At 41.6% G+C, this 26,604-nt stretch overlaps 1 protein-coding gene and 1 long non-coding RNA gene across 4 annotated transcripts in view; one reads left to right on the top strand and one right to left on the bottom strand.

Moving 5' to 3' along the window:
• Positions 1–2,864: 2,864 nt before the first annotated feature.
• On the bottom strand, positions 2,865–16,834 carry LOC116634366. Of its 2 annotated transcripts, XR_004299960.1 has the most exons (4): positions 16,764–16,834; positions 3,719–3,818; positions 3,336–3,523; positions 2,865–3,220 (listed from the first exon to the last, which is right to left on the bottom strand). It is a non-coding gene; the product is annotated as an uncharacterized LOC116634366 (long non-coding RNA). The 2 variants fall into 2 exon arrangements; XR_004299959.1 differs by lacking the exon at positions 16,764–16,834 and having other exon boundaries at positions 3,719–3,858.
• Positions 16,768–26,604, top strand: part of WTAP (WT1 associated protein) — a 26,188-nt gene continuing 16,351 nt past the window's right edge. Inside the window, exons 1-3 of one of the 2 annotated variants that reach the window (XM_032407542.1) lie at positions 16,768–16,886; positions 23,843–23,880; positions 26,242–26,297. In XM_032407542.1, the coding sequence (XP_032263433.1) occupies positions 23,851–23,880; positions 26,242–26,297 (86 nt within the window). In that variant the 5' untranslated portion in view covers positions 16,768–16,886; positions 23,843–23,850. Of the gene's footprint in view, positions 16,887–17,035; positions 17,223–23,842; positions 23,881–26,241; positions 26,298–26,604 lie in introns of those variants that run through there. The other variant, XM_032407541.1, reaches the window with a different exon arrangement.

Raw genomic sequence — 26,604 nt, 5'->3', positions numbered from 1 at the left:
CAACCCCAACTGTGAGAGTATCTGGATTGAGACCAAGGATTTGGGGGACACTGGAGATTAGGAGAAGTTTTTTTACCTTCTTTGTCTGCCACATCCAATAAACGGGCCTCTTTTTCTTTTTTGTTGGCGACTATAGGAAGTACTCATTCAGTATTGGCCCGGAGTTAGATTACAGTTGACTGGGGTCTGTCCCAAATTCCTCCAGCCAGCTCAGGATGTCATCTGCCACATCTGGCAGTATAACTGGGCATTTCCCTTGCATAAACTTCCCAAAGCTACTCAGACCCACCACGTTAGACCAACATATTGGCTGCAGGAAGCAAAATATGGGTTGAGATGAAATCATTTTGAGCCAGTTATTAATCACATTCATATTCTAGTGACTGAGTGTCTCGAACACAGAAGAGCATATCCATTCCCTCATGTAAAAGCAATCTGAAGTAGGCAGTCCAGGCTGGGATGACAGTGCCATGAGATGATCAAGGACCCAGGCTCCTCTGTCCTCAGAGTTGCTTCATGATCCGTGATAGTTTCTAGAGCACCAGCCATCTCACCTCCTTCCCATGAAGAGGGAAGGAAAAAAGGTTGGGCCCCAGCTGTCTCCCTTTTAAGGACCCTTTGCAGTAGATTCACCCAACAGATACACTTAGCTACAGAGAAGGCTGGGAGACGTAGTCAGTTAGCTGTGCATATTTCCAGCCTGAAAAAAATGTGAAATCTAATCTCCAGACTCATCTCTTGTATATGACTCAGGTCATAATTCTTGGACCTGAGCTTGATACTGCTCCTCCATTCTCATGTTGGGTTGTACTTTCAGTCACATTACTTCTTAGCCTCAGTGAAAACCCAGCTTCCTAGAGCTGCCTCTGGCAGTGGGTCACCTGACTTCCCACCCTTGCAGACCATAAACCTGGGAAGCCAGAATAGAGGAGCGTAAAAAGAAAGGGGGTCCCATATCTAGAGTCCAGCAGATCCCTCCATAAAGACGATGCAGTGTCTACCCCTTTAGGGGAATGAATAACCCACCATCATAACTACTCCAGGTGTATTAGTCAGAGTTCCCCAGAGAAACAGAATTGATATGATTTGTATATATGGAGAGAAAGAGATGAATTAAGAAATAGAATTGAGGGGCGCCTGAGTGGATCAGTTGGTTAAGCGCCCAACTCTTGATTTCTGCTCAGGTCACGATCTCAGGGTCATGAGATTGAGCCCGGTGTTGGGCTCAGCACAGAGCCTGCTTGGGATTCTCTCTCTCCCTCTCCCCTTCCCCTTTGCGTGCTCTTTCTCTCTCTCTCCAAAATAAATAAATTAATCTTTTTTAAAAAAAGAAACAGAATTGATATGATTTGTATATAGAGAGAGAAAGAGATATATTATAAGGAATTGACTCATGGATTATGGAGGCTGGCAAGTCCAAAGTCTACAGTGTGAACCGACAGGCTGGAGACCCAGGACAGCCAATCATGTGGATCCAGTGCAAAGACAATCTGAGGGAGAATTCCTCTTGCTTAGGAGGTCAGTTTTTGTTCTGTTCAGGTCCTCAGCTGATTGGATGAGGTCCACCCACATTATGGAAGGCAATCTGCTTTACCCCAAGTTCACCCATTTAAATGTTAATTTCATCCAAAACACCCTCCAAATTGACGCATAAAATTAACCATCACACCAGGTAGAAAAACAACTTGGCCAATGTATTCTGTGTGAGAAGTGGGTTGATCTATTAATATCCCAGGATTATCATGGAATAAAATTGAATTCATGGGCACAGTTCTAAGAATAATTCCCGAGAGCTACCCAAGATGAATGGACCCACATCCCTGAGGGCAATGACCAAGCATAACGATCTCAGGCTGGCTGTATCTCCCGGCCAGCATATGCCAGGGGTTACACCCCACACCAAGGAACCAGCGTAGGTGTGCAGGAGGCTTGGCCTCATATACCACAGAGGTTCATGCCAGAACTTGGTCCACTGGAAATAGTATGAACTTTGGGTCCCACCTCAGGCATGTCCCAGAACGCTAGCTATCTTGGCCTACATCCCCCTACTCTGGTGCTGGCTTATATCTTCACTGGCTCTTTTGTGGGGGAAATAGCATAAAATCATGTGAAATAAGCCTAGAAGTGTTTTCACCCTAAGAGTATTAATTTAGAGGCACCTGGGTGGCTCAGTCAGTTAAGCGTCTGCCTTTTTGGCTCAGGTCATGATCCTGGGGTCCTGGGATCCAGCCCTGCAACGGGTTCCCTGCTGGGCGGGGAGTCTGCTTCTCCCTCTCCCTGCCCCCACCCCACTCATGCTCTCTCTTACTATCTCTGTCTCTCTCTCTTAAATAAATAAATAAATAAATAAATAAATAAATAAATAAAATCTTTAAAAAAGAGAGTATTTAGTTTAAGGAACTAGTCAGCTATATATTGGTACAAGATAGTCTGGTTGATTATCAATTACTCTTGTATGGGGTTTGAAGCGTATCCTCTCAGTGATGCACAAACCAGAAGTTCTCTTAATCTCAACACTGACCCTGAACATTCAACTCTCCCTTGAGCAGACATCTTAGTTTTGTCCCAGACCAGGTTAGTACTTAACTCAGTTATTATGGACTGCATTGTGTCCCCCCAAAATTTATATGTTGAAGATCTAACACCCAGTACCTCAGAATGTGACTGTATTTGGAGATAGGGCCTTTAAAAAGGTGCTTAAATTAAAATGAGAGTTTCAGGGTAGGCCCTAAGCCAGTGTGACAGGTGTCCTTATAAGGGGAGATAAAGTCACACACAGGCTGAGAGGTGACCATCTGCAAGCCAAGGAGAGAGATCTAAAGAGAAATCAATCCTGCTGACAGCATGATCTCAGACTTCCCGCCTCCAGAACTGTGAAAAAATAGATTTCTGTTGCTTCAGCCCCCCCGTCTATGGTATTTTGCTTTACAACCCAAGCAAACTAATACAGCAGTTCACAGCTTTCTGTAATCCAATCTGGTTATCAAACTGTCAGCCACTGTTGAGTTTATAATCACAATCACTGGGTCTCCTTCCCACTAGGGACTCCCACGGCACTCCCCTCCCCTCTCCTCCCTGCCCTGCTCCTTCAGAGGGCTTGCTGGCACTCACCTGCAGGGAGGGAAAGGGGAGTCTGTATCCAGGAGGGATGGCCTTTCTTAGCTGTCTCCTGCTTTGGTGTCATCTGACCCCAGGTACCAGTTCCAGCCACAGTCAGAGGCTGAGAGAGAAGAGGTGCGTTTTATCTCGGTCGGGTTCCACTTCATCCTAGTGGCCCCACATATGTACAAGGTAGACAGATACATATACAGATGACATATCTGGCTGAGCCTCACCCCAGCTGGCTCTCTGTCAGGTAGACCCCTTGTCTCTGCCCAAGCGTGGCCATGCCTCTGTTGGGCTCCCCTGTCCCTTTTCTGGGTGAATGTTCCTTTGATCAACATGCAGGGCAGGGCAGCCTGGTTCATGCTTCATCACCATGCTCCCTTTGAGACTGGTTGGTGCCTCCACCTTCAGAAATATCCTGACAAAAAGTGGGTACCAGTGTCCAAGCTCACCCTCAATGTTCAGGGCGCATAGGTTCCATGATCCCCTTTCTCCAAGGGCATGAGTGGAGAGCAAAATCAGAAAGGATCAAGCCCAACACTCTGTTAAAGCCCAGAACTGCTCTTCCTTTCAGTCCCCCTTCTGTATTTCCCAGTGGGGGAAGCTGCCAAACCTGCACAGCTTGTCCACAACATGAACCTCTCCACCTTTGATCCAGGCTGTAGGGAATCCATAATCTTACTTCTGGTAGCAGCTGACTCCATTAGTTGGAACTGGAGGGTGAATGAGAAAGGATTTCAACTGGTGCTTCAACCTCTGTGTTCTGTTGTTATTATTTATAAATTTATTTTTATTTTTTTTAAGATTTTACTTATTTATTTGACAGAAAGAGAGATAGCGAGAGAGGGAACACAAGCAGGGGGAGTGGGAGAGGGAGAAGCAGGCTTCCTGCTGAGAAGGGAGCCTGATGCGGGGCTCGATCCCAGGACCCTAGATCATGACCCGAGCCGAAGGCAGACACCCATCGACTGAGCCACCCAGGCGCCCATGTTGTTATTATTTAAACAATGATGTACCTACTGTCCTCTGGATGCTAAGCTCGTTATGAGTTGTGTATAGAACCAGCGATCATACTTATCCCCAGGAGCTTTGTCACAGACCTGGGGAGCCTGTCACTCAGGAAGGATGGTGACATCTGGGAGTGCTGATGGGAAGGCCAAAAGCCACCCAAACACTGGAGTCTGAGGTCAGAGGCCAGAACCCAGAGAGCAGGGTCTCTCCCCCAAGCAGAGCTGACATTTTGGACCAGATGACCCTGTTATGGGAGTTGCCCTGTGGATTGTAGGATATTTATCCACCTCCCTGTTACCCCCCACTAGATGCCAATAGCACTCACTCACCTCCAGCTTTGACAACGAAAAATGTCTCAAACATTGCCAAATGTCCCCTGGGGGCCAAATCATCTCGAATTGAGGACCACTGTCCTAGAGGTAAAACTATTACAAAAATGTCACACCAAGTGAGTTAGTCAGCAAAGGATGCCAGACCATGGAAGGCATAGTGGAGAAACCCATGCTTTTCCACCATACCATGCCGTTCCAGGCAGAATACATATCGTAGAAGCTTTCATACACAGTCCACCTCAACAGCTTTCCAGATTAACAGACATCTTTCCATTCCTCTGTAGGGCATAGTGACAGATGCCCGTAACCCATGAATTATCAGGGCCAGACCACTCACTACTGCCCCAGCAGTTGGGGTGGGTGCTTACCAAGAGGCAGGTGTATTTGTTCCCCTAACAGATTTATGCCTAGTTTTACTTATTTACCAGTTATTGAAATTATGTGATTTAACGAAGTCCTATTTAAGATGTGAGAAAGGAAGTTATTTTAATGAAAACTAAAGTGAATACTTTGTAAAGTTTCAATAAAGGTGAGCCACTAAAAATAATCGCTGTTCAATTAGATGAGGGCAAAATAAGTAATATGATTGGGAAGATCATTGAATGGTGAAAGGATCAGATTGCTTTGCAGGTGTCTTCAAGTTCCCACCCCACAGCTGAGAACTGAAAACGGAAACCATAGACAATGCATGATTAGTGTGGTCATGGGCAGCTCCAACAATTTTCTGGCTCTTCATCTGAAAAGTATTGAATGGATATGCATTTGCATGTTTTAAGTTAAAATGCATTGTTTAAAATAAGTACATGACATTTTTTTTCTGACTCCAACTTTTTTGATCACATGGAATAAGAAGACGTCTCTTAGTGTTAAATGAAGAACACCTATTTCTGGGTATGCACTTTGGAAGTTATGTTTAAATGACTGGTCTTTGGGGGCACCTGGGTGGCTCAGTCATTGGGCGTCTGCCTTCGGCTCGGGTCATGATCCCGGGGTCCTGGGATCAAACCCCACATCGGGCTCCCTGCTCAGCGGGAAGCCTGCTTCTCCCTCTCTCACTCCCCCTGCTTCTGTTCCCTCTCTCGCTGTTGTCTCTCTCTGTCAAATAAATAAATAAAATCTTAAAAAAAAAAATAAATGACTGGTCTTTGGACATAACGTTTATTTTTGTTAAAATCTGACTTTCTGCTGGCCTACTTTTCTTTCGGGGTCAGCATAAAGCAGAGATCTCATTTTCTTTTCTTAAGCTTCCCTGGAACACAATGCGGTCTCTCAGCTTTTTGACTAAGTTCTGGGTGAGAAATCCTCAGTGACAGGTGGTCTCCAAAACCACAAGAGTCAGTGTCAAACAACAGCTAGACAAGACAGTAATAGTCAAGTTAAGATTCCCCCACAGGCCCCTCGCTCCCCACACCACCAGCATGAACCATAACCCCACACCTCCTCTCTCCTGCAGCTCAATCCCTGAAAAGCTAGAAACCAGGGTTAGCATGCTAGGAGAGGAAGAGCAGGAGAAGAAGGCCCAAGACTGGAAGAGCCCACCAGCTTCCCTCTCCTCCCACTGCAGACCGCAGACTTCCCTCTCCTTCTCCCACTGCAGTCCTGCACTAAAGCACAAGTCTCAACTTAAAGTCCATGGCAGAGGTTTGTACATAGGACTGGGCATTTAAGACTGAGCCTGTGTCCCAACTTAAAGTGATTATATGATTTATCACCTACAATTAAAAAAAAAAAAGAAAGAAAGAAAAAAAAAGGTCCTGGCACCAGCATTTTGGTCCAGGGGCAAAGAAAAAACCAAGCTCAGCCGGCCAACATAATGACACAGTGGAGTCACTGTGCGATCACATCCCACAAATCATTGCTACCCAATGTGGCAGCGACACACCAAGCCTGTTTACCAGAGGGGTGCCTGGGGGGCTCAGTCAGTGAAGCCTCTGACTCTTAGTTTCTGCCCAGATCATGATCTCAGGGTCATGGGATCAAGCCCTGTGTGGGGCTCCCTGCTCAGCGGGGAGTCTGCTTGAGGATTCTCTCTCTCTCTCTCCTTCAGCCCCCCCTACCCCCCTCAATTAAGGAAAAAAAAAAAAGACTATGTCTACAGAAATTCTCCCAGATTTCTGGTCTTTGAGTGGCACTTCAGATTTCTAGCAGTAATGTGGATTTTTTTTCCCATGAGTGTGTCGCATGGGTCATTTCAGTGGGGATTTTAGAGGCAAGCTTGCACCCACACCACCACGTTGCCCAAGGGTACCCACCTCTGATCAGCCCAAATGTGACTTTAAATCTAGCAAGTACTATGAAAAGTTACAACTTAGGTTCTTCAAGATATGTTATGGCATCCTGAGTTGTTTTCAAACATCTCTTGAAAATTCCTTTAGAAAAGTTGGGGCGCCTGGGTGGCTCAGTCAGTTAAGCGCCTGACCCTTGATTTCGGCTCAGGTCATGATCTCAGGGTTGTGAGATCAAGCCCTATGTTGAGGCAGGGGCGTGGGGGGCTCTGGACTCAGTGGGAAAACTGCTTGAGATTCTCTCCTTCTGCCCCTCCCTTTGCCCCTCCTGCCTCCCTCTCTAAAAAAGATTAAAAATAAAAAAATAAAACATTTAGTAGTAGTATGAATTTAATTTTTTATTTCTATTTTTATCTTTTTAAAGATTTTCTTTATTTATTTGAGAGATTGCACGAGCGGGGGGGCAGGTGCGGAGCAGAGGGAGAGAGAGAAGACGACTCCCCACTGAGCATGGAGCCCTCCATGGGGCTCAATCCTAGGACCCCGAGATCATGATCAAAGATCATGAGCCAAAGTCAGACACTTAACCGACTAAGCCACCCAGGCACCCCTGTACAAAGCAGTTATTAAGAACACTTAGAAAGCTAAATACATTTGAAGATAGGTTGAAGTAAATGAGAATGTTAAATATTAGGTAGATAACTTTAGGAAGACCATTATATTCTTTTGAGTCAATAAATGTTGATAAGAATTTAAATGATATTAAACAGAAGAGAAATGTATTTAAAAGAGCTAAATACATTTTAGCTCTTTTAAAGCTTTTGTGTAATGAATATACATTTATATAACTAATAGAACTTCAGTGAACACAGAACCCAAGAAGATGTTCACCCCATGCTACATCTGTCTGTTGAAAATAATCGGGACAGCACGCCTTGATTCTATGAGTGACGTTGTTACCCCAGTTGAATAGGACAGTAACTGAAGCAATTACACAACCTCTCGTCTAGCACAAGGCCAGGGATGATCCAAATGACAATGAAGTGAGCACTTGATCCCAGTTTTCCAAAGGCCAAGGCTGAAGCCACATATAGAGTGGGTTGTGGAAAAATGCCTAGGTCAAAGCCACACCACGGTTTATCCTTTAAAAACTTATTAAATAGGGGCACCTGGGTGGCTCAGTCGGTTGTCTGACTTCAGCTCAGGTCATGATCTCAGGGTCCTGGGATGGAGCCCCACATCGGGCTCCCTGCTCATCAGGGGGTCTGCTTGTCCCTCTTCCCCTTTTCTCTCTCTCCCAAGTAATTACATAAAATTTAAAAAAAGTATTATATATTTATTATCTTTGTAATGCCTTCTAGTAAGATTCCTATACGAAACAAGCACATTTAGCTGCTGTGATTTATCCTGGCTATCTTACTCATTCCCTGTTTTCAATGTCTGAGGCCCACGAACACTTCCTGGCCCTTGCCAGTCCCTTCTTCTAGGGGCTGGATCCCCTTCTCTGCCTCTGGGCTCCCGCTTGGGCTCCCACTTGGATTATAATTAGCACGGCTGCCACAAACTCTGTCCAGCATCACCTTCCACCCGCAGGACTCCCTCACTGCTGAGCCCTGCTCAGAGAATGGAGCTCTGGAAACATTTGTTTGCCTAAACACACCTAAATTTTCCATGCCTTCTGGACATGGCCTTGGACAGCCTGGTTTTCCTTATTAAGAAAGACCCTGTGGTCACTGCAGCCACTTTTAGATAGCCTCCTACCCAAATCTGCCCTTGTTATCATTTGGTTATTCCTCTCTCTGGGGCGGAAGCACGACTCAAACTTACTGGGTGGTTTGGCTATATTTAGCACTTATTTTCTACGGAACAAGAACAAAATCCCCCTCCACTGTACATAAACCTTCTCCTGCTGAGAGGGGAACTTGTTCTTAGGCACAGGGGTCTACAGGCATAAAATAAGGCTGTCCCAAAGAGGGACCCTTACTTTTATCATATCAGGCTGAGGAGATTAAACATACTTTTAAGTTACGTTCTCTGCAGTAGTCATACGTTTATTTTGCTGAAGGTTTCTATGTGTACATATGTTCCTGAGGGAAGCCTGTTGTGTATGTTTAGGAGAGGAGACCCTGAAATCAGCTTAACTTTGTCCAAGTTGAGGCTTTCCCTCTTCTTATCTGTGCTGTTATTGAACCTCTCTGTGCCTCGGCTGTCCCACCTGCCAAATGGGACTAATACAAGACCTCACTTCCCTACAAGTCTGCTTGTGAGAACTAATAAAACAATGTATGTAAAGCCTCCAGCAAAGTGTTAAGAATCATTTTCCTTCTCTTTCTTTCTATAACTTTCCCCATCTTCTTTTTCCTGTCCTGAAAACCAGGACCTCAGATATCCCTGAGTCCCCCACTGTGTGATACATCTCATACAGAATGTTTCCTCCTCAAGAGGGATGAGCCCAGCTTTGATCTGGAACGTTGGGCTTCATCAGCCCCTTCTCCGGACGGTACACCACCCCCTGGGGAGTCATCCTCTAAAAGTCCACCTTGACTTGGCTTTGACCAAGGGCTTAGAAGCACAGCGTTTCGATTGTTTCCTTTTCTTTCATCACAAGGTGGTGCTCTTTCCCAGAATACTAAAAAGCACTTCCGGTGTCGCCCTTTGTTGAAAAGGTGTAACAACGTGTTGGGGTTGTGCGGTAACTCCTGCCCCAGTGTCTCCAGATTAACCACATCCCGGCTCACCGATGCTTTTAATCAGTAGCCTGTGATGGCACGCGTGGGGGTGCTGGCTGTAAAGAGTGGTTGCTGTCTAAAGATTTTCTGTCTTGCTGGGCTGCCTCTTCCCTGGTCCTTTGGTTATAGGGAACAGACTTTTCTGGGGGGGGGGTGGAGTATGTTTTGTCTATGCCTGTTGGTATTTTGAGATTGCCTGCTTCTGAGGTTTATAAAGCAAAGAGAAAGTTCAGGCAACGGGACAAGCTTTGTGTTGCTCTCTGGTCCTGATGTCCCTAGCCCGTGTGCTTTCTTACGTTCGTTCCATAGGTAACATGCAGGACTTTTTGTTGTGCTTCTTGAGAGGAACATGGAATAGTATGTCTGCTCCATAACCCCAAAAATGGAAATCTTCCAGAACTGCTCTGTGGACGATGTTTTTGATGGGTGGCAGGGGACCAACTAGGAGGCTGTTGGAATTTTGCATGAGAAAAGATAAAGATCTGGATGTGGTCAGTAGCACTGGACACAGATGAGTGGGATAGAGAAAAGAGGCTAAAAAAGGCAGGGGGGTGCCTGGGTGGCTCAGTCGGTTAAGCATCTGCCTTCAGCTCGGGTCGTGGTCCCAGGGTCCTGGGATGGAGCCCTGCATCGGGCTCCCTGCTCAGCGGGGAGTCTGCTTCTCCCTCTCCCTCTACTTGCTGCTCCCCCTGCTTGTGCTCTCTGCCTTCAAATAAAAAAAAATTAAAAAAAAAAAAGGCAGGAAAGAGCAATGAAAATAAGTCTTATGTTATTCCTAACAGACGTCTGTAGCAGGTGGTCAGCACAGTGACTGGAACAACTGCTCTTCTCTGCAAGAAGTACACATTTTCAATGATCAGGAGCGAGTCAGGCACATGGTTTTTGGATGGACTGTCTCCTGAGCTAGTGGTTCTTTAATCTGTGGGGAATAAAAGGCTGTCCTTTTTAAAAATTAGAAGAGGTTTCATTGAGTGTTTGACCCAACAGAACTTAGCTGTTGTACCCACAGGCTGGCAAGCAGCAAAGGAAAAGAGAATAGTAGTTCTGAAAAGTTCTGAAAAGAAGATTCTCCAGGCCCTTTACATCTTTAATGTGGCTAGGTCTGTGTCTTATAAGGCTTGGGTTTCTGGAAGTAAATAATGGTATGTAAATTTCTGCTTTATCAAGTCACTAAACAATGAGGGCCATAATCATAACCTAACGTAAAGTGGTACAGTAAGAACAATTATTTTGATGCACGGGTTCAATAAAGCAAACATAATCCATATATTGAGACTTTTAAGTATTCAACTCTCTGCAGGTGAATTGTTTTATTATATTTTTCCCCCAAGAAAAACCTAGCTTTACTTGGTACCTTTCCATTTTCTTTAACTTGTTTATCATGTAAATACTCTTTTTCCCTAACTGCCTAAGTCAGAATGTGTTTGGTGATGTGTTAATATGCACCCTGATGGACAGTGGTTTAAAATATATTTCTATTTTACTTCATAAAAAGCCCAGCAGTTGGCAGTCCCTGGGTTCAATTGGGAAGCTTAACAATGTCATCCACAATCCAGGAACTTTTCACTCCCTACTCTGTATTCTCAGCAGGCTGGCTTCTGTTTTCCCACTTGGTACTTCCTGATCGTGAGATGGTTCCTATAGGTACGAGCATCACAGCCTCTCCCAGACTGTTAAGAGGAAGGGAGGGCAAAAAACACTTTTTCCTCATGTACACCTCTCTTATCAAAAAGAAAAACCTTTCTCAGAAGCCCCAGGAGATTTCCTCTGGTCCTGGCCAGAACTGATCAACTGGCTAATTCTGCCTGCAGGAAGATGGGGTATCATGATTTTTGGTAAAGAAGATTCCAATACCCCCCATTGATTTTCATCAGGGGAATCCTCCCCATACAGAGGTACTGGAACTATAGACAGGGTACTTTCAGTTGTCACATAAATAGAGAGATACCACTGGCATTTAGTGGGTTAGTCTTGGGATGCAGAATGTCCTAAAATGCACGGAACACTTTTACACACACAAAAAAATTCATCCTACCCCAAATATCAATAGCACTCCTGTTAAGAAACATCGGCTCATACCAGCCATAATTCATCCCCTGGGCTGAAGATCTTATGACTCAAACACCATTAGGAAACCATCAGCAAGAAGAGGAACATGGCTCCCAGCAGTGTGTGCCATGGTACCCTGGTGGAAGTTGGAAGGAGTACAGTGATGCTTAGTCATGCTGGCATACTGAATCCTTTTCAGAAAGTGCTGTTATTTGCACTGAATGGGTGACAAGGACAGAGATCATGATAGGGAAATTATCTCCAAGGTCTGCCTTTATTTTATTATTTTTTTAATAAAGGATTTCCCAGGAACTAGACAAGCCTGTTTTCAAGAACAAGTGATTCTGCGTTCCCCACACCTCTATTATCTCTGCTCCCTGCCCCCATCAAGGATTCAGAATGACTGAAACTTCCAGTAGAGTCACTATTTGGGGGATAAAATTTCCTTTGTATTTAGTATAGTGTGGCAAGTATTTAATGAATGTTTCTTGGGTTTTTAACAAATACACTGATTCAAAACAATACAAGAAGGGGCGCCTGGGTGGCTCAGTTGGTTAGGCATCTGCCTTTGGCTCAGATCATGATCTCAGGGTCCTAGGATTGAGTCCTGCATTGGGCTCCCTGCCCAACGAGGAGCCTCCTTCTCCCTCTCCCTCTGCCCCTCCCTGCTCCTACTCTCTCACTCTCTCCCTCAGATAAATAAAATCTTTTTTTTTTTTTTTTTAAAGATTTTATTTATTTCTTTGACAGAGAGAGACACAGCGAGAGAGGGAACACAAGCAGGGGGAGTGGGAGAGGGAGAAGCAGGCTTCCCGCTGAGCAGGGAGCCCGATGTGGGGCTCGATCCCAGGACCCTGGGATCATGACCTGAGCCGAAGGCAGACGCTTAACGACTGAGCCACCCAGGCGCCCCAGATAAATAAAATCTTAAAAAAAAAAAAAAAATACAAGGAAACAAAGCCTGGAAAATTGTTCAGTATTATGTTCAGGAGATAGATACAGTGAAATAGCATTTTAAAAATAGTACTTGTAAAAATTATTATATGAATATAATTATTTATTTTTTAAAACTTGTTTAAAGAGTACCAATGGAGTTCTTTTGGTCTGTAAAGAAAGACTAAACACCATTAGCTTTATGGTTATAAACGTTAATGAAACCTGAAAGATTAGATACATTGGGTTAGTATATTGCATTGCTGCTCAAAGAAAAACTTTGTAAGAAAGTCACTGTAAAACCCACTAGCTTAAAAACAGAAAATTGGTCTAGAAAGCTTTGTTTAGCTCCCATATGTGTGAAACCGCAAATCTCTATGATCGACACATAATAGGCTAAATAATGTCTCTAAAGCTAATTGCTAATGAGCAATAGGAGATAACCTAGTAAGGAAGAGTAGAAAGAGCAAGGCAGACAGGAAGAATGGACCAAGCCAAAGTACTGACTTATGGAAAAACTTGACATGCTCAGGGTCATGGTCATGCCATTTCTGAGCTCAGAAGAGCATCCATGAATTACTACCAACTTCTTTAACTGCCAATTCTGCCCATCTCCAAGCTCCCTGGACTTCTTATGTGCCAATGACAAAGGCCAGACTTACTGTGAGTGCCTTTTTCTTCTTCTTCCTCTTTTTTCCTATTCATATTTTATAAGATGGTTCCTAAATCAAAGTAGTAGGAATATAGGTTATAGGCTACTAGGCTGATGGGAAAGAAGTGGCCAATTTACTTCACGTCAGTCTAACTCAACAGCATGTGCTATTTAAAACAGTCAAATGTAAATAACTTTCAGCATACTTTGATATCTCTTTTGAAATTGTAGCTTAAAGTTGGGTGGATAGTGATACTGAGGACTGGGCTAGACCTAACTCAGGTGTTCAATAAAAAGTTATTGCTTACAGTTTCATAAAGTTTTGGGGGGAATAATTTTGCTAGTGCCATTAGATTTGTTACTATTACTCTTTCTCCTGTATTTTCTGTAAATTGGAGGTTGTCCCACTATTACAGATTCTAAATTTGTTCATTTGGTTCAGATGGTGACCACCAAATGACTCCACTATACAAATGTATTCTCTTCACAATTAGATAAATAATCTGAGAAATGATATTTTGGTTCCAAATGCATACTCTGATTTCCCAGCAATCTGTCATCTAAAGGTTTTAAAGTCCATTGATGATCCTTGCCTGAATCAATTATTTCTTTAGATTTGCATACTAATTATTTGCTAATTACATTATTTATTCTACATTTATTTGCTAGCACCCTATTGTGAGGAAAAGGTTTTCCTCATTAACCAGGAGTGAACCACAATTTTCCTTTTCTTAAAAAAAAAAAAAAAAAAAAAGGGTAGGGCAAAATACTATATTCCCTTTAATTGCTCATTTTCAGAGTGACTTGATGTAATACTCATTTCCAAAGACGGAAAATCATCCTCTACCCCTTCTCTCATCAAGTGTTACTCTAGGGTTATAGATTTTTATCTATTCAATTTACAATGAATTGTTGCCATTTTCCTTTTGATGTTAAAATTACCATGAATACATACATACATATGAGGGTTAATTTATATGAAGTGTATGTACATAATAAATATATATACCTTATATGAGGTAAAATTGACATTAAGTGTGCCCATTTAGTGGCGCAGTGTGATGAATGGTGACATATATATATGTTATATATATATATATATATATTATATATATATATATATCTACAAAGCCTGGGTAAACACCACCTTAATCGTGATGTAGAATACTTCCATAACCCCCCAAAGTTCCCCATTTTCCTTTCCAGTCAATTCATGCTCCGCCCTGCCCCACCCAGGCATGGATTTGACTTCTATCCCTATAGATCAGTTTTGCCTGTTCTCCTGAGTCTTGTTGACTTATCTTTATTAGCCTAAGCACTTCCTCTGCATTCAGGCACAAAATGTCTGACTCATCCTGTACTTTCTCTGCCCCAGCCTGGAATCAGCCAATTCTCCAAAGAGTTTTGGATCTATTTAGTGAGAAATGGAATTTAGAAACCATGATCTGGGGGGCAAGTGTGCTCATTGCTCCTGAAGGTGACCAACCATCCTGGTTTGCCTCCAACAGTTCCAGTTTTAACACTGAAAAGGTAGCATCCTGGGAAATCCCTGGGACAGTTTGTCACCCTAGTGCTTCTTGGCCATTTCAGTGCACAGAACCAGGAAATTTATTTTTAGAATCACGTGCTCAAATTGATACTTATAATTTAAGTGTATTACAGGCTTTTTCTGAACTTCCTTGATTTTATATTTGTACCTCCTTTTCTCTTATGCCTAAAAGTTATACATTATAATATTACTTGTTATCCTATAATATAGTTTCTAAAGGCCATTAATTCTAAACCACTGAGAGAAGCTTAAGATTCCTTTATAGTTCTTTTTCATCCTTAGAACATATCCCACCACAGATGTTGCCTGAGTACTATGTTCAAAAGCCCTGGGGGAATAATTATTTTCTCTGGGTAACAACATTAGTTATGTTACCAATTTGACTTAAAGGTAAGTTTGTTTCAACTTGCTTTCAACGTTTACTTTGGTTCCTTTACTTACTTTTTGGCTATGTAAAACTTTAGAAGGTCAAAATCATACGTCTTGCTTCTACTTCTTTCCCCTGCACCCTTTCCACAATCCTCTGTAGGTAACCGTTTTTGTTTCTAGGATATCCTTTCAATTTTTTCTTTCTTTTTTTTAAAGATTTTATTTATTTATTTATTTTCGAGAGAGAGAGAGAGAGAGAGAGAGAGCATGTGCGAGCACACGAGTACACACGAGTGGGGAGGGAGGGGCCAAGGGAAAGGCAGACTCCCCGATGAGCAGGTAGCCCAATGCAGGACTCAATCCCAGGACCCTGGGATCATGACCTGAGCTGAAGGCAGACACTTAACTGACTGAGCCACCCAGGCGCCCTGTCCTTCCAATTTTCCATATAACTTGGGACTCATTCCAAAGCAACTCATTCTTTTTTTTTTTTTTTTTTTTTTTTATGGCTGCATTGTATTCCATTGTATGGTTTTATCACGTCCAACCAGTTCCCTATTAATGGACATTCGGGTTATTTCCAAACTTTTGTTATGACAAATGACACTGCAACAAGTAACCTTGCCTACATGTTGTTTCCATTTGTGGAGGTGTATTTTCAGAATACGGTTAGGGTTAGAAATAGAATTGCAAGATTTAAGAATAAATGCAAATGGCATTTTGGTACTCCATAGGTCTTCAGTCATTTTTCCATTGCCACCAAGAAATTTATGAGCACTGTTTCTCCAGAGTTTTGTAATTTCAATGTGTATTTCCATTATAAGTGAGGGCAAACAGCCTTCTATGTTTGAGGACCACTGCTATTCTTTTCTGTGAATTGTCTGTTCACGTTCTTGCCCAAAAATTCTCTTTGGATTTTGGTCTTTTCCCAGTTTTCAAGATTTCCTGTGCTGTAAGTTGCAAATATTTTCTCCACACTGATCTGACTTATTGGGAATATACCACGAACCCTTTGACCATCTGGAGAACACTTCAATCTTATCCTTATAAATCACCTCAAGTCGGGACAGCTCCCTTAAGGATAAACACTTTTAGTAAAGCCGGATAAGGGAAGATCAATCAAAAGAGTTACCTGGCCCCTTGTAGTTAAGTGTAAGAAACTGTTTCACGCTTGGCAGGTAACACCATCGTTCTTATGCAATGGTCTGGGTGACACAAAGTCTTGCGTAAGGGAGCATGTTCAAATTACAAAACGTATTTCATAAGGCTCATTAACAACTCACAGGGTTCGCCTTCCCCGCGTTTGAGTTTGCAAGGTGCCCCTAGAGCTGCTGACACAGGCATAACCCCCATCTGCTAGACAATAGCTCCTCCGTTTGGCCTCGGGATGTCAAGGTGGGGATGAACCAAGAAGCCGGATGCTGCGTTTCAGAAGACAGAACACTGGTTTCTAAGCTCTCAAGCAACAAGGCTAAGCGAAGCCTGAACTGACCCTACTCTCCACCCACGGCCTAGATCCTGAGGTTGCACCTGGCCCGCCAGCGCGCGGAAGCATCACCGATGCACCCTGCACCACAAACCGGCCAATCACGCGCCGCCTGGCCCAGATTCCTCCGCCAGAGGCTGCGCCGCAGCCGCAGGTGGCCCGGCGAGCGCTTTCGCCCCGCGCCGCCAATTGCGACCCCCGCCGCCCTTCCCGTGATGCCCCGCGGCTGACCTCCGACCTCGTCGCCCACCCCCTCCTCGCGGTCCGCTTCTCCCCCCGCCCCCGCCGAATTTGCAGCGCTCCAAATCTGTGAGGCGTGCTACCCAAGCGCAACTCCTCCCTTAGCGCCTGGAGGATCCGGGCGAGTGCCGTCCCTTCGCCTCTCCTCCCTGCAGCGGGGCCCAGTGGCGGGCCGGTGGCTGCGGCCGCATCCGTGAGACGAGTCGGTGAGTGGGTCAGACGCAAACATGGCGGGGCGGCGACGAGGGCGGGCGACGACTGCGGCGCGTTAGGGCCGGGCTGCGCGGCGGGCGGGGCGGCGGGCGGAGCGGGGCGGGGCGGCGGGCGGAGCGGGAAGGGGGTGGGGCGTCGGGGCCTCGCGTCCTCCCTCAGCGCCATTTTGTGGCAGCGAGACCCGCAAATAAAGGGGAGCGACGGGGCTGCGGCGGTAGGAGGAGCGCGGGGGCCGGGGGTAGTGAGGTCTGGAGGTCTGGGCGGCGAGCGGGCAGCGCGGCCTTGGCCTATGTGACTGGGCGGCGCCGACGCGGCCTCCGTCTGGAGAGGTAGGTGCGGGCCGCCGGCGGGAGCGGCCGCGAGGACCTCCGGGTCCCTAGGGCTGAGGCGCGGCCGGCCCGGGGAAGGGCGGGCAGAGCTCAGAGGGTGAGTCGGGCTCCCGGGCCCGCCGGCCTCCCGTTAGCTGCGCCTCTTTCCCGCCTGCGGGGACATTTCCGCTGCCCCGAGGCCATTTTGCCTCCATCCTCCGTCCCGGGGGCGAGGTGGGCGCTCCCGCGGGCCGGCGTTACCGGGAGGCCGCCCCCTCGGTGCACGTCGTGTCCCCGCCTCTCTGTCGCCCCCTCCCACCTCTCTCCTCTGGATCCCGAGGATTGGCGGCACTAACGAGTTCAGCAAGGGAAGGAAAGCCGTGTTCGTTGACCAGTTTCACGTCGCGCAGGTTATTACTGCAGCCGCATCCTCCTGTAGACTTCCATTTTTAAATGATGGCATACATTCTGAGTAAAGAAAGAATTCTTTATTAATTCAGTAGAGGGGAGGTTTTCGTGCAATTTTTTAAGTCTCGTCTTGGGTCTCTCTAAGGTTATTTGATTTTTGAAAACCATATTTAGTCAGTAGAGGACACAGTGGAAAGTCCAAGTTCTTGTTTTGATGAAGTCAATTTGGTCTCAAAGGTCTGTGTTACATTCCTGAGAAATTGTGTTTCTAAAGTAAAAAGACGGTTCTTTTGCCCAAGGTAGAAGAGTATTTCCAACAGTGTGTTTACAGTCTTGAGTTGTCCATCTAGTTTTGCATTTCTTTAGTTAATTCCATTACTGAGGAAGGTTAAGTGGAAGTCACGGGTCTGTCACGAGTTCTCGTTTTTTAATTTTTAAGTTCTGACCACTAAGTTTTCTATGATAGGTGCATGTATTGTCGACATTCAAACCCCCATTAAGAAAAAAACTTACGTTGGAAAATCTTTTCAAGGTACCTAAATTTTATTTACTATTGTCGTTCAGTAGCACCTGATGAGGCAAGTCGGGGAAAGAAATAGCAGTCCACCAGGTGGCATGTGATGAGGATAAAGTTAAATTTTAAGGGTTTGGGTGGGTGTATTTGGGGAGTTCTTTTATTTTAGATCTTACCTTGTCTTAAACAGGTAGCTATAGCCAAGTGGTCAGTATTTTCACTTCTCAGTGGCGGAACTGAAGCATAAATTTCTAAGTCCCAAAGGAGGAAAGTAATAATAAAAGTGTGTCCCAGGCACTGCTGATGTTTTACTTAGCTCATCAGAACTTAATAATACCTAGTTTTCCTGATTCAGTTTTGAGTCCTGCCTGCTCAAAATATTTTTGTGTATTAGGAATGAGTTGGTCTACATGATACAGAAAATCTCTATGGTGTGGAGACAAGAGCTGTAATTATATTTGTACAGGACGTTACAGGTTTCAAAGCCCCTTGTGTTCTTGTATGTATGTAGTATAGAATCCCCTTGAAAATATCCTGTACTTGGTGGTCTTAGCATTTTCATATAATTGTATGTTATGTTGCTCTTGAAAAAAGTTTACTCTTAAAATTTTTAAGTTGATGGGTCTTTTAGCAAAACAAGATCTATATAGTGTTTGGTTTTATGCTTGTTTTTATTTTTAAAATTATTTCCTACTTTTTTGCCTTTAAATGTTTTCTGATACTCAGCTTCTCAGAAACTTTTCAGTATTCCCATAACCGTATATCCCATTGGATATTAAGCTGGTTCATCAGGCTAGAACTGGGTGCTATAAGTAAATATTCTCCGCTCTTGAACATGCAGTTGGTGGAATTTAGTTTAATTTTTTTAAATGCACATTAAAATTATCTTTTGATGTTGATGTTTTATTTGAAAAATCCTTTGTGTAACATTTTTATGGCACTTGAGCATTGAGATTTGCAGCACTTTGTAAGGCAGGCAAAATTGGTATCCATTTTTTTTTTTGCTGATTTGGAGACTGCAGCCCAGAGTTAAGTGACTTGCTCAAGATCCATTGACTGATAAGAGTCAGGAAAAGGTGCTCCTCCGATTCCTAACTGTAATACCCTTTTTACTATAGAGCCAAGGTTGTTTGCTGTTGGATTATTAGTTTCTTGAGTTTAGTTAGAATTAGTTTCAGTGAGGTACATGCTTTCTCAAATTGTGTTGGCTGGTGTTCACCTCTCTGAGAGAGAATTGAGTTGCATAACTTTGGATCATAATGCTAAGAGCCAGGGAAGTACTGTGATCTGGGATGCTAGGCACCTAGCCAACCGAAACCGAACTCTCCATCGTAAAGTTTTTGTCAGTGTTAAAGGCATCAAGAGTACATAGTGATTCTGAGATCTGAATTTAAGAGATTATCCTGAATTAATCCATGTGAATAACTGAAACCTTTACATAATTTTAAGACCATGTTTTAACCAATCTTAAACCTCCGAAAAGGTAACCATATTGGCCAATTTTAAGTTTTTTCTCTTTTGCTTTTCTGTGTTCTTTAGTTAGTTAAGCTTATTCATTATTGAGGATGGAAGAGTGGAAGAATAATCCATCTTCCTCAGTTACCAACTTTAGAGAGGTGCTTCATTTGGGGTCCTAACCCCCAATTCATTAATTAATAGCTGTTTTGACCAGAGTTAATCATTTAGTGACTCATAATCATTTTCATCATCTGGAAAATGGAGGCTAACTTTGACTTTGAAAAGTTGTGATTATTAAGTGTGACTCATAGCAATGAGTATATATTCATTTTTCCCCCCAAGATTCAGGATTCAGCTCCAGATATTTCAGTTACTCCATTTTTCTGATACAAAAATAGATATAAGAACCTGGGATGTACACTGTCTTCATGAATCTAGAATTGATTTTAGATGACTGTTGTGCTTTCAGTTGTAATTTAAAGGTTGCCTTGGGGAATAATTTTCCTAGTATATTCATGCAATGTGAAAGTCAAATTTGAGAACCAAATTTTATTTTGACTAAATAGTTGAATGTTGATACTTTTAAATTTAAACCTGTTCTAATTTGCCTTTTGCTAAGCTCCTTGTTTAACTCTTATGGCATATTATGGAGTCTGAAGGAAAGATTGATTTTTCAGTAGCTAAAAATCAGGGAGGAATTTCTTTCAAAATACTTAACCTTTGAATTCCCAGGTCACATATTCTATAACATGTGGAATGACATGTGACTCTGAGAGTCAACATGAAGTGCAAACCTTTATACAAAAACTGCTTTTATCTTTGGCGTATGTCACAAATTTATATTTTTATAAAGAAAATATACACATTCTTTGAGCGATGTGTAATTAAAATTTGTCTACCATCAAACTTTTTAGAAGAGCATATAAACCAGTGTTTAAAAAATTTAAAAACTTGCTGTTTAGAGTTTTAAAAATTGGAGATCACCAAGAATTCTGCAGTGGGGCTTAGAAACAAAGACAGGAGCAGGCAGGTCATGATCCCAGAGTTCTGGGATCAAGCCCCACATCGGGCTCCCTGCTCACAGGGAGTCTGCTGCTCTCTCTCTGTGTCTCCCTCTCCCACACTGTCTCTGTCTGTCTCAAATATATAAATCTTAAAAAAAAAAAAAAGACAGGAGCAGCAGGTCTTCATTGTTATCTCAGCCTTTGAATTCTCCCTTCAGTTTCTTCAAGAAGTAGTGATTGAGAGTCTTTGTTTTTTTTGATGGGGAGAAGGAAACTAATAATTGCTTATTTTGTGCTAGTCACCATACTAAAGATTAATATAGTTTATCTTTAGAAGTAGCCGAATAATTTTAGCCTTGGTGGTAATAATTCATTTTGGGATGGGAAACCGGCGCTCAAGTTCTGTGGCTTTTTTTGTTTTCATAGTTTGCACCCTCTTATAGAAAAGCAGGGTTACTAGAACTTCTTTCCTGTGTTTCCTAGTCCTTTCAATGCCCGTTAAAAACAGTAGCTTATTTGTTGCTAATTAAGCTTGCAATTAATTTTATTTTAATGGAATAGTTTGGATATGTATTAAGAAAAGAATGAATAAATAAACCTGGGGAAAGAAAGTGTCACGTTGTAGAAGCATTTACTAGTTTATAACTGGAATTTATATTGAGTAACATCCATAATGCTTAAGTTTTATGACTAAAATTTTGAGTAGCTGTGGTGCCCATTAACTAGTTAACAGGTAGACTATCTGCAGTGGTAAATTTAACTGTTTTCAAACTGTCACTTACAGCATTTTACCACAGTATCTATTATATTAGGTTTCACATTCTCAAATTTTACAGTAGGTCATCATGGTTATTTTTTGGGGAAAATTAGGTTGGGTTATTAACTCACTGTTAATGATTTCAGTAGTAACTGAAGCAAATTCATTTGTTCATATTTCCATTCAGCATATGTTTGAGTGCCTACTGTGTACTGTGGCATTAGCAGTGAATGAAACAGCTCTCATGGAGCTTATTTTATAATTGGGAGAAACAGATAAGTATGTAAAATATCAGATCATGATAAGAACTATGAAGAAAAATAAAGATTGATGTGAGGGGATAGCAGAGGATTGGCATGCACTATTTTGAGTGAGATGGGAGCCTTTAGAAGGATTTAATCAGGTTAGTGGCATATATAGGTACACATATACTAGTTAAATTGGCTAAAAGTTCAAATGGCTAGAATCGATGTTTACCTATTATATTTAGCGTAAACAAATGGGAAATTCCAAGGAAATGCCAGGCTTGATTTCTGGGTTCCAATAGGTTGCAGTCAAGTAGAGTGAATGTACTTTAAACATACTAAAATAGAAGTAGATCTCTGTGGGGATAACCGTGGTGAAGGTTTGTTTCCCAAATGATTGGAATCACTGGTATCATGTTAGGATAGTCACTAAGCCGCTGTCCATTACTTCTAACAGAGTATAAACTGGGCAACAAGAAGAGGTCTAAAGTAAACAGGGACCAATTTAAAGGAAAAAATTAGAAAAATATACAGACCTTAAGTTGTAGAAATATGGTTATGTCTTTATAGATATTGGCCAGAGACTTGATCAGCTTGATTAGCTCAGAAAAAAATGACATACTCAGGTTTTTGCTTGCTGCATCCAATGGTAAGATTATTAAAGAGGGAAGAATTAAGCCAGTAATATAATATATGATCAATTTATGATTTTTTTTCTAAAATGTCCTGATTTCTTTAACACAGTATATCTAGTCTGAAAATGAGGTTTTAATGGCAGTTTATGATTGGAATATCTGATTTACAGAGTTGGGATGGTATGTAACATAAAAAATGGTATCGGAAGATTATCTCCTTTTGAGGAACTCAAATAATATGAAGTCCAGTAGCTTTTAAAAATTCAGTTTTACACTATAAATTCTTTGGCTAGGGGCGCCTGGGTGGCTCAGTCGTTAAGCGTCTGCCTTCAGCTCAGGTCATGATCTCAGGGTCCTGGGATCGAGCCCCGCATCGGGCTCCCTGCTCAGCGGGAAGCCTGCTTCTCCCTCTCCCACTCCCCCTGCTTGTGTTCCCTCTCTCGCTGTGTCTCTCTCTGTCAAATAAATAAATAAAATCTTTAAAAAAAAAAAAAAAAAAAAAAATAAATTCTTTGGCTAATTTTTAAAATATTGTATAATTGACATGTAAGGTCAGTTAGTCTCAGGTGTACAACATAATGGTTGGATATTTGTATATTCTGTGAAATGTTCACCCCTTTAAGCCTAGTTACCATCTGTTACCACATAGTTAGAAAAGTTCTTTTACTTTTTTCCTTTTGAAGACCTTCAGGATTTATTCTCTTAGCAACTTTCAAACATGCAATACAGTATTATTAATTATAGTTACCATGCTGTACATCTCTTGGAATTTGTTATGAGTAAGTAAAATGAATATAAAGGAAGTGTAAAATTTAAGGGGAAGATTCATGACAAAACTGTTGGATATAAAACGTAGGAATAAATTTAAATTAGCTTGTGTCCTTGTTTGAATATTAGGAAGTAGAAGTGTTTTCAGTGAGCATAATAAAGTTAATGAGAGTTGTTCCGTTGTATAACCTATCTTTTGCTATTGTTAAGTAAATTTTGTATAAATTTATAAAACTAATTTGAGATACAAATTTTGTGGCATGAAATTAAATAGTGTAGGAATATTTTATTAAGGTATAAATATATATCATATATGTAAGCGTTGTACAGTAGTGAATTATCACGATGATAGAGTCTATCTACCTTACTATAACAACATGATGCTGTAAAAGGAAAGGCTTAGCAACTGGAACTATACTTCATATCCTTTCAGCAAGACGCCTGGGATACTGCCTGAGGTCAGTGTCTGACTTTAGCACAGTGATGTCACTTCTGTAAGATTTGTCTTTCTCATAGGGTGGTTGCAAGAATGCATTGAAAATTTACATTTCTGTTAGTCCTTTGTAGGAATATCAAAAGGAATGATCAACTTTTTTTGCAAAGGAATTTTTTTAATAACTTAAGAACAGTGGTAATGTAAGGTGTTAACAAAGGAGAAAGGTGGGTGTGGAGTATACAGGAACCTTGTAATATTTTTGTAACTTTTCTGTAAATCTAAAACTATTACTAAATAAATAATGATTTGGTCAAAACCGAGTTCCCTAATAAATTAGTTTGGGAAGCCAGTATTTCTTGTTACTACCTTAACCAGAAGAACATCAGTTGAACCTCTTCTCTGCCCCTTTTTTCTAGGATTCAAGATGACCAACGAGGAACCTCTTCCCAAAAAGGTGTGTTTTGTTTTTTTGCCCACAGTTTTTAAGTCCTTGTGTGTGGGGGGGGCAATCAATAGGTTTGAAAGGACTGTCTTTATTTGCTTATTTTTCACTCTCTTGCATTATAACACTGCTAGCGTTGAGGGTGTGTAATGTGCTAGACATTGTATCTTGTATGCAAAGTATTTTTAGAGTATTTTCAGTTTTTGGAAAACTTGTGTTATAATTTATCTCCGTGGTCTACTCTTAATCTTTGCTATGTGAATATTTCCACCTGCATAACTATAAATGTGAAAAAAGATGTCTTCACGAGTTGTTTATAAGTTACTTCTTTCGTACTTTTTCAGTCCCTTTGGTTGTAAGGTAAAACCACTTCTTTATTTTTCAACAGAAGGTTATAGCTAGTTCGTAGATTCTGCTTTCTCCTCTGAAGTTGTTTCTCATTTTCTCCCTGTTCTATTTCCCTAACTTAATTCAGTTTAGTCATTATTACACACACACACACACACACACTTAAAAGTTGCAAAATAACATAGTTTCTGAAAGTAATTTATAATTCAAATGGGAAAGCAGGGTATGAGCTTATTAACAAGTGAATATTTAAATGAACAGTTTAGGTGGTAAGTATTAGGGATTTGTCTTAAGTTTTGAAGTCAAATTATTCATGAAATAAAGAATTTTACTGTGTTTTAATAATCAGAATTAACTGTGTGCTTTCTGTTAGATTTTTTTTATTTTTATTTTTTTAAAGATTTTATTTATTTGACAGAGAGACAGCGAGAGAGGGAAAACAAGCATGGGGAGTGGGAGAGGGAGAAGCAGGCTTCCCGCTGAGCAGGGAGCCCGATGTGGGACTCCATCTCGGGACCCTGGGACCATGACCGAGCCGAAGGCAGACGCTTAACGACTGAGCCACCCAGGCACCCCACTTTCTGTTAGACTTTTAATATATTTTGGTACAATGATTTGCCCTCTTCCATGGTAGTACTATGTTACTGGTTAGTGTTACAATTTGAAACAAGTTTCTTATAAAGGAAACTTAATAAAGCATTAATTTTATACTAAAGCAGGAGAGGTGCCTCACCTTTACAATCTTCACTTGGTGTAGAGAAACACTTAATATTTCTCAATTTACAAAGCAGTTTCAGCTAGAATATTGTGCCCATTTTTTAAAACTTTTTATTTTGAAATAATTACTGATAAACCGAAAGTTGCAAAGAATTGTACAGGGGGTTTTGTGGCACTCCTCATCCAGCCTCCTTTAGCGTTAATCTTGCATAACTATGAGACATCTTACATAACGATAAACCAGGAACTTGACATTGATACAGTCCAGCTTAACACGGGCATATTGTGTGTGTGTGTTTTGATAGCTCATTGTAGTTTCATCATGGGTGACTTAGTGTTACCACCATCACAACCAAAATAGTTAACTGAAGCATCACCACAAGCTCCCATTTTGCCATTCCTCTATAGCCCCATCCATCCCAAACCCTTGGCAACCACTAATCAGTTCTCCATTTCAGTAATTATGCTATTTCACAAATGTTGTACAAATGAAATCAGGCAGTATATGTAACTTTTTGAGATATTTTTTCCACCCAGTATAATTTCCTGGAGGTTTATTTAAGTTGATCCATAGGCTTTCTTTTTAATGGTGAATCTAGTATTCCAAGGGTATGGATGTATCATAGTTTAACCATTCAGCTGTTGAAAGACATTTGGGTAGTTTCCAGTTTGGGGGCTACTACAAATAAAGCTGTAAACATTCATGTACAAATTTCTGTGTGAAAATAAATTTTTTTATTTCTTTGAGATGTATGCTTATGAATGCAACTGCTGGGTTGGTTGTATGTTACATCCATTTTTTGTTTAAAAGGAATTGCCAAAATATTCTCCAGAGCAGCTGTACCATTTTACATTCTCACCAGCAATGTGTGAAAGTTTGGTTTCTCTACATCTTCCCCCAGCATTTGGTGTTACCACTATTTTTTTAAAAGCCATTCTAATAAGTGTATAGTGATAGCTCATTGGAGTTTTAATTTGCATTTCCCTAAGAATGATGCCTATGTTAAAGATAGTGTACCTTTTAAAAACAATAATATAAGATTTTTTAAAAAACAATAATATGCACTGGGCCATTTAACCTGGGGCTCTGGAGAGGTTTCATATATTTCAGCACAGAGGTTCTTTGGGAGGGCCTTTGTGTATTTTCAGTAATAAGGGTATTCCTAATAACAGAAATGAACAATTGGACTAAAATGTTAAGATCCTGTCTTTATAAAAAATATGAAGAACATAAGAGCCAGTGGTATTTAATATTTTAAAGTTTTAGGAAGAGCAGTCAGTTCATATTTTAATTTTCTTTATATACAGGTTCGGCTGAGTGAAACAGACTTCAAAGTTATGGCACGGGATGAGTTAATTCTAAGGTAAAATGTTCTTTTATCAAAAATATAAAATGCTTTCTATAGAACATATTGTGATTCTATCCTATAATTATTTTCAAGTTTGATTGTTTGGTTTTTAACATTAATACATCCTCAAATCATTTAATGTACTTTTTTGAACATACTTCCTATGGTCTGTTTCTTCAATAGGTAAACATTGAGGAAAGCATAACACTTGAAAGAACTAAAGTACTAGCTTGGGTAACTTCTAGATTGCTAGATAACCTGGGTTTTTCTTGCAGAGGGAAGGTACTCAGAATTTTAACTTAGAGCATTTGAAAGACCCTGC

Source organism: Phoca vitulina, unplaced genomic scaffold (genome assembly GCF_004348235.1).
Source record: "Phoca vitulina isolate PV1807 unplaced genomic scaffold, GSC_HSeal_1.0 scaffold9, whole genome shotgun sequence".
NCBI lineage: Eukaryota > Metazoa > Chordata > Mammalia > Carnivora > Phocidae > Phoca > Phoca vitulina.
The sequence above is the reverse complement of the archived record's forward strand: the minus strand, read 5'-3'. Positions and strand labels throughout refer to the sequence as shown.